The sequence below is a fragment of the Arachis ipaensis genome, chromosome B06 (assembly GCF_000816755.2).
Source record: "Arachis ipaensis cultivar K30076 chromosome B06, Araip1.1, whole genome shotgun sequence".
Taxonomy (NCBI): Eukaryota; Viridiplantae; Streptophyta; class Magnoliopsida; order Fabales; family Fabaceae; genus Arachis; species Arachis ipaensis.
The window spans coordinates 71,888,541-71,897,285 of NC_029790.2; the positions used below are offsets into that span (position 1 = coordinate 71,888,541).

Here is an 8,745-nt window from a genome sequence, read left to right on the forward strand (position 1 = left end):
GAGTTCGATTTCAAGTGATGATATTCTTCTTGTCGGTACATGTTGTACTTTTGTGTGCTAATATAATTGTGAGCAAACAATGATGGTCATGAACTCATGATAAGTAGAAATTTGGAATTTTTTTATAAATTTGTGCAAGCGAAGTTAATGTTCATATTGGTTTCAGGTAAATAGGTTTGGAGATACCCAACTGGTTTCGCTTGACCTCTCCTTGTGTTTACCTTACTCTGTATTGTAGCCTTCTTTTACTCATGTTGGGAGTCTTGAGCTTTATCTGATGAAATGCATTTTGACCAGGTACCTTGTGATCTGTCACATGGTAGCTCCGTTTCTCCATTCATTCCTTCTTTGTAAGATGATTTTTGAGTGTGGTTAGCAAACCATTTTTGTTGACGACCATTTTTGCCAATGCTGAAATACAAGCCATGCTGTTGTAAAACTCTTCTATACTAACAATACTTGCAAACTAAATTTCATGTTTTAACTACCAGTCCTGTTAAGCTGGTTTTTTATTTTTGTTTTTATTTTTTTCACCACAAGTCTGTGTTTTGCTTCATACGTACAATTACAGAAGCCAGTAATGCTGGTTGCAGACTGAAAATTAGCATATGGCCATATGTAAAATGCAACACTTTGTGAAGTACTATTTATAATGCGTTCAAGTCTTCAATCCTACCCCCAAACAGCAATCACTGTAATTCTGATGAAATTTCTAACTTCAATGATGCTTTCAGGTCGACCCATCATTGTTGACTTCTCTCCTGTTACTGATTTTCGGGAAGCTACTTGTAGGCAGTATGAGGAAAACGTTTGCAATAGAGGTGGCTACTGCAACTTCATGCACCTAAAAAAGATTAGCAGGTTGATTTCTCTGCATAGTGCTATTCATGGTTCTCAAAGATTTTGCATGTATTTATACTTTGTGGCTTTTTATGTCCTATACCCTGCTCTTCTATTTTCTGTTTAGGTGATAAAATCTGTTTTTCTTAATTTTAGGGATTTGAGGAAGAAGTTATTTGGAAGAAACAGGAGATGGAATCGTAGTAGAAGTAGAAGCAGAAGCCGAAGTCCTCCTAGGAGTAGAAACTATGATGAGCGTTCACATGGTCGTGGTTCTAGTAGAAGGGATTCTGATAGGTCCCATGGTCACCATGGTAGGAGGCCTAGAAGCCGTAGTCCTCGACGTCGAGGAAGGCGAAGTAGAAGTCCAGCGGGGAGGGATAGGAGTCCAGTCAGAGAAAGTAGTGCAGAAAGAAGGGCTAAAATAGAGCAATGGAACAGGGAGAAGGAGCAGGGAGATTCTGGTAACCAGAACAATGCGAATGGTAATGATTACAAGGAACCTAACGTCCCAAAAAATGGTAATGAATCCGATAATCATCAAACATATCAGCATAATAGTGATTAGGTTCAATATTAAGAGAAACCCTGTAATGTGGAAGTTATCTTAGTCATCTTAATTATCTTTGTTTGCACCTATTGAGTTGTTTTTCGTTGCTAGTGATTTTACCGTTTTATTTGGGTTTTATTCATGTATACAACTTTGTAATATTCATGGAAAAACGGTTGACTTTTATGCTTCAAACGCAATTATCAAGGTAGCTTGGATTGTTTTCTAGGTGGTAAAAGAAAGGAAATGTTTGAATTTATTCTATATGAATATCTACAATATGAGTTAATAGCCAAATAGCCAAAATCTTTCTGAAAGATATCCCGATCTCCATTTTGGTTCTCGAAAGATAAAATTAATCGAAATCGTTCCCGAAAGGTACACGATTTGGTCACGTTAGTCCTTCCGTCAGTTGGATGATGACATGGTGGGTTGATGCCACGTGTTACAAGATGATTGGTTGACGTGTTAGATCAGTGACACGTGTCACTTGACATGTAAAAAAGTTATTTATAATCAAAATAGTCTTTGAAAGTTTAGACGTAAGTCATTTTCAGACGTAAGTTCAGACGTAAGTTATTTTTTGATATTACTAATTTTAATAGAAATGTAATTAACAAACAAAAAATTAGTAATTGCATCTTTTCTTCTTAAAAATTTTTTCACTAAAATTATCTCTTTCCTTTAATTCTTTTCAAAATATTTTTTATTCTTTTCTATTCTAAAAATTTTTTCTTACATTATTACATTTTGTTGGAATATATATATATACTCAAAATTGAAATGTATGTATTTATTAACCTAAACAAAGTTATATGCTCAAGATTAAAATTTATGTATTAAAAGAAAAATTATATAATCTATCTCAAACATATGAAATATTAAACTACTCTTTCATCTTAACCCATAATAACAATAAAGAAGTCTTGTGACCCACAAATTCAGCCCAACAGAATACATAAATTCAATTTCAAATTGTCTTTATTATCTTATCTTATCTTTATCTTGTCTTTAGTTGTTCTTATTTTATCTTTATTTGCTCTTATCTTTCATAGGACAATGCTCTATATATATTTAGTTTTACCCTTGTAGTTTACAACTCAATACAATTCAATCAATCAACAATGAATAAAATTTTTTCATTTTTTCTTTTCCTATTCTTTCACAATTTTATCATGAAACACACAAAAATTTATGTATTAAAAAAAATTATATAATCTATCTCAAACATATGAAACACACAAAAATTTATTATGATCACATAAATTTTGATTTTGAGCATATAACTTTGTTTAGGTTAATAAATACATACATTTCAATTTTGAGTATATATATATATATATATTCCAGCAAAATGTGATAATGTAAGAAAAATGTTTTAGAATAGAAAAGAATAAGAGATTTTGAGAAGAATTAAAAGAAAGAAATAAATTTATTGAAAAACTTTTTAAGAAGAAAAGATACAATTACTAATTTTTTGTTTGTCAATTACATTTCTATTAAAATTAGTAGTATCAAAAAATATTTCAAATTCAATATTATCAAGAAAAAATAAAAAAATATATATAAGGACTAATTTGATTAATTTTTAAAATTTTAGAGATGAAAATGACTTACGTCTAAATTTTCAAGGACTATTTTGCCACGTGTCACTGATCTGACATTTTAACCAATCATCTTGTGACACGTAGCATCAATCCACTACGTCATCATGTGCCACGTAGCACTTAACGTGACACATTATTATCCAACTGATCTTTCAAGAACGATTTCAATTAATTTTATCTTTTAAGAACTAAAATAAAGATTGAAGTATTTTTTAGGAACGATTTTAGTTATTAACTCATTCAAATTCAATGCCTCAGTGAATATCCGAACCTTGTGTTGACGACTGTTCTGAAATCCACTATTGCAAAAAATAGGAAGTATACTGCACAGTAACGTGGCAATAATAATAATAGTTGAGTAGTTGACACTTGGTCCCTTGGAGTCTTGACGTTCTTTCAAGTTGGGGTAAAATCCGTGTCCAAAAAAAAAAAATATATTTGGGGTAAAATAAAACTGGTTGGGATCGAAGGCATGTTAGATGTTTGATGATGCTTGAGAAGTTTCTCCCTATCCTAAGGCACATCCATCTTATACTTGTAACTTTGTAAGGTCTACTTGCTCAAATTGTTTTCTGAGATGCGTTGAACGGTCATGCTGTAAAATGATTAGTAAATATTATTTTTTTTAATCAATATTTAGTTAATAATAATATATATTTATATTTATTTTCTTATATTATTATTTGGAGAAACTTGTTTTACCTTTATTGAAAAGTTAAGAGTGAAACATCTTGGTGCTTTATTATTACTGAGTTCCATCTGTATCTCAATAGTCTCTCTTCACGTAACTTTTAGATAGCGTTTGGTAAGGGATACTAGGACTAAGATTGGAATTTAATATTGTGTTTGACGGTGAAAGACTGGAATTAAAATTTCAATATTCATCTTGAAAATTTTAGTTTCTTTAGTATTTTCAAAAAATTGGGACACAAACTGAAATTTTTAGGGACAGGATTGAAACTTTAATAACATTTTATTCCTAAAATAATCTCGTTCAAAAAATCATATTCCAAATTTATCCTTCATTCCCAATTCGACCCTCACCTCTCATCCTGCCACCCCTTATCACCGAAGTATAACCACCACACCTTTGCCATCATCAAATTCAACCACAAACAATAATGATATTGTTCCGAGGATTATCTAAAACGTTGATTTGAGTCTTAACGTGAGGTCCAGGTCCCTTAGTATAGCAGCGTCTGACCTCTTCGGCGTCGAGGTGCCGACCTGTAAGAGACTCTGATGCTTAAGTTAGCAAGGGCTTTAAGCAGGTTTTTTTGTAGATTAGAATGTGAATCATACCAGGGGTTGTCAGTGTATTTATAGTAGAATTGCTAACAACCTTTGTAGGAGTAATCTTATCTTTTTTGATAGATAAGTGTTCGCTTTATCTTGGGAGTTTGTTGAGATCCACCTTCTAGATGAGGTAGATATTTTAGGAAGCAGTTTATCTACTTCGAACAAGTAGGGCTTTTGCCCCTTGGAGTCGGTGTCCGACCTCTTCAAAGAGGTCGAACATATCATGAGGTCCACTTTTATTGGTGTGCCTTTTAGTGTTATTGGGTCTGGCTATTATCTATTGAGACAGGGTATGAACAGTGCCCCTGCTTGAGTCCGTTCTTTTTAAAGGTTGGGCTCAAGCACTTCGTGCCTTCTGCTATGGACGTCGGGCTTAAGCTTGTCGGGCTATCCGACGTGTTTGAAATTTTAAACATTGATTGGTGCTTTAATGGTGGGTGGGCGTTATACGGCAGCTTGTTCCTTGGACTCCGTGTGCTTTAAAGAGGTGCGAAGGAGCCGTTTTAACTTGTTTGTTTCTTATAAAGAGTCTTTTCAGCTCTTTCTTCTTTTTTCTCCTTGTTTTTGGAAAATCTACTTCTTTTCTTTCTTTCAAAAGAGCTCCTTTGTGTTCTTGTTGTTCTCAAGATTTCTTTATCTTGATTTCTGAAGTCTTTTTGTTTATTGCCATCGAGAAGGGGATCGTTTGTAGTACTTGCTGCTTTAGACGGGCCTTTCTTCTTTTTCACGATCTTCCTCAAGGTTAGCTTTCATTTTTTCCTTTCTTGTATTCTCCTTTTATTTGGCTGAACTCGCTTGTTATCTTTGCTTGAACCTTTTTGGCTTTGCTGTTGTCGTTCTTTTTCGTCTTGTTGGAAGGAATTTGCTTTTGGCTCTTTTAGATTTTGATACTTGGTGTGAAATATTTTTTTAAAAGTGTTTGAAGGAAGTAGATAAATACTTTTCTTTTATGCCTCTGTAGTGACGAACTTGTTGAATGTGTGTTGTATTGCCTCAAATGGCGTTGCTTTGATGCGATGTTTGCACTGGAGAGGTGCCATTGGGTTATTCTATGGAAAAGTTTTGAAAAAAATGTCTCTCTTTGGATTTTGTTTAATTTGTTCGACTTCTTGTAGTAACGGTCTTCTTTATTTTTTGCATTTGTAGGTATAGTCTTTATGTCTCGCCGTCTTATCACGAACATTTCGACAAAAGTGCCCCTAGTCTTCGGGTTTGGGTAGATAGCATCATTCTTAGCTGTGTTCCTGTGACCGATAAGGAGTATTGTGATGAGTTTCGTAGGCATCATAGTATCTGTGATTGTAGGGAGGATGAGAGGAGCTATGTGCTGGATCCACCCGACCCGGAGGAGAGAGTGTGCTTCCCTCCTTTAGAGAAATCCAAACGGCCTTTTTTCTACATCTATGATTGCTTCTTTACTAGGTTGGGTGTCAGGTTTTTTTTTACCGATTTTGAGATGGAGGTGCTGCGGTCTTCCAACCTTGCCCCTAGCCAGGTGCACCCAAATTCTTGGGCTTTCATGAAAATGTACCAGCTCCTATGTTGGGAGCTGGATGTCCAACCTACCTCGAACATCTTCTTCTATCTCTTTGTAGCGACAAAGCCATACACTCCACAAAGAAGTCGGGGTGGTTATCCTTCCGAGCTGTGCAAGCACTACAAGAAAATGGAACATTTGTAACAAAAATTTTGTAACAAATTTAAAATTGTTACAAAAAATTATTTTTTTTTTGTAACAAAAATTAGTAATTGTTACATAATAATAATATTTTGTAACAACAAAATAATTTGTTACAAAATGTTTTGTTATTTTGTAACGATTTAATTTTTTTGTTACAAATTATATTGATTTTTGTAACGAACCGGTGTTTTGTTGCAAAATTTTATAATATTTTGAGTAAATACCATTTTCGGTCCTTAACCATTTGCCCGATGGACTTCCCACCCCCTAAGAAATCTAAACACCTAAATCGGTCCCTATCTACTTTGATATATGTACATTCCAGTCCCTGGTTATGGACCAGAAAGGACATTTACTCAAAGTAGATAGGGACTGGAACGTACATATATCAAAGTAGATAAGGACCGATTTGGGTGTTTAGATTTCTTAGGGGTGGGAAGTCCATCGGGCAAATGGTTAGGGACCGAAAAGGGCATTTACTCTAATATTTTGTAACAAAAGATGAAGTTGTTGCAAAAGTTTAAAATATTTTGTAACAAAATATCCATTTGTTTCAAAAACTCTAATTATTTTGTAACAAAAAATTAATTTGTCACAAAATTCAATATTGTTTATAACAAATTATTTATTTGTCACAAAATACATGAATTTTTCTAACTAAAAAAATTATTTTAAAATATTAAATCTTTAAAATAATTTTATTTTGTTTTAAAATTTTAAGTTTTTAAAATATTATTTGTATTAATTAATTATTTTTTATAAAAAATTAAAGATTAAATGATTAATTTTTAAAAATGGTATATATTATTTTATATTTTTTATAAAACTAATATGTAATTTTTACTAATAATCAAGTCTTAAATGTTGACTAAAAATTAATTTTTTAAATTAAAAGAATTAATTGTTAAACATAAATAAGAATAATTAAAATTGAAAAATACAAACAAATGTAAAAAGTAAAAATCCTAATTCAAACACCTCACTTTCACTCTCGATTCTACTGTTCGCTGTCCTCGTCCACTCTCACTATCTTAACGGCTCCACTTCTCACACTCAAGGTCACACTATCTTATTGCAGAAGGTAAAACCGCTCACTAAATCACCCTCCTTCTCTTACTTAAAATAAATTTATAACAAATATTATTTTTTATTTCATTACCACTCTAAAATTTAACATATTTTATATTTAAATAAATTTTTAAAAAACTTCCTTAAGAACAAAATATAGAGTTCTGATTTTTTCTTTTTCTCTACTAAAATCTTAAACCCACCATAACCCAACACTCATTATTAAGCTTGTAAAATTTCTGATTGTTAAAAAATAAATAATAAATTATTTGTGATTTATTATAGTTATTCACAATTTTATTTTTAAAAATTATTTATCAAAAAGTAATCAAATCAAAGTGATGAAATTTTGAATTTAAAATTAATTAAAATTTATATAATTTTCATAAATATTTAATACTCTATATCCTAATTTAATTAAAATCAATTCTCAATTTATCTAAAAATATCTAATTTTATATTTTTCTCCAAAACAAATTCTAATTCTCAAATTAAAAATTTAACCCTAATTTTATCCTAACCCTACCCACACTCACTTACTCACCCTCACTCATCCTAACCCTAAACCCTCCCAGCCGCACACCCCCTTTCCCCAAATACGAAAACGCACACACGCACAACAAGAGAAATGGAAGAACGGAGAGGAAAAGAAAGGAAAAGAAAGAGGGAAGCTGAAATCAAAGAGCAAGAGAAGCAGAGGGGGAAGAGGGATGACGGCACCGGCGTGCATCACTGCCGTCGCGCCGTCGTGTCGCCGTCAGGAAGGGGGAGACATTGAGGGAGAGGAAGAGTTGAGCGAGGAAGGAGCATCGCTGTGCCTCCATCACCGCTGCCAGTTCGTGTTCTGTTGTCGCCGAGGGAAGCCGCTGACGTCGTCGTCTTCATCGCGAGCGGGCCATTGCCAGCTTCCACCGCGTCGCATCTCCCATCATGGACGACGCTGAGGACGCGCAGGAGAGACAGACGCATGGAGGGAGGAAGACCGAGGAAGAAGGAGGAGTCGCTGTTCGCGCTGCTGCGCCCAGTCTCCGTTCGTGGAGTCACCGTCGTCGCTATTAGGGTTTGTGTCATTGAGCCCCTGTCGCCGGATAGCGCTGCCTCGCCGGAATCCACTGCCGGTAAGGAAGTTTTCCCCTCTACTTTTAATTTTCTTTAATTTCTGAGAATATTGTTGTCATTGATTTCCTTTTAATTTGTTTTATAACTAGCTAATTATAAATTATTTGTTATCTTGTTTCCTTGAAGTTGAAACTTCTCTTTTTGTTTCTGTGTTTTTGTCTTTTTAATATCTGCGGCTACTGTGTGATACGGTAAAGTCATGGATGTCTTCATAAAAGCTACTGAATATATGGAAATTCCAGTTCGTAGGACCGATGATGAACCTCTTTAAAAGCTCTTTATGTTAGTGAGGAGTGAGTTGAACCTTGACCTCAAGAACATTAAGGTACCTTATACTAATAATGCGTTGTGTTCAGATTCTCAAGGCCCATTATGTTCAGAGTTTCTCTTTTTTTTCTGTCCTACTTCTGAAGATAGATGATCTTAAACTTCAAATTTATTATTAAGTTACTGGATAAGTAATCAGTATATATCATATATTGTTATAATTGTGAGATGATCGATTTTGTTGTCATCACAAGTCAAATCTGTCTTATGAAACTTTATAGTATGATTATGTTTCTTTATGAAGTAAAAATATG

General features: G+C 33.5%; 1 protein-coding gene across 1 annotated transcript in view; it reads left to right on the forward strand.

Moving 5' to 3' along the window:
• LOC107648809 (splicing factor U2af small subunit B) overlaps positions 1-1,623 on the forward strand; it is a 2,380-nt gene extending 757 nt beyond the window's left edge. Inside the window, exons 3-4 of the mRNA XM_016352624.2 lie at positions 735-861; positions 997-1,623. Of these exons, the coding sequence (XP_016208110.1) occupies positions 735-861; positions 997-1,408 (539 nt within the window). The 3' untranslated portion in view covers positions 1,409-1,623. The remainder of the gene's footprint in view (positions 1-734; positions 862-996) is intronic.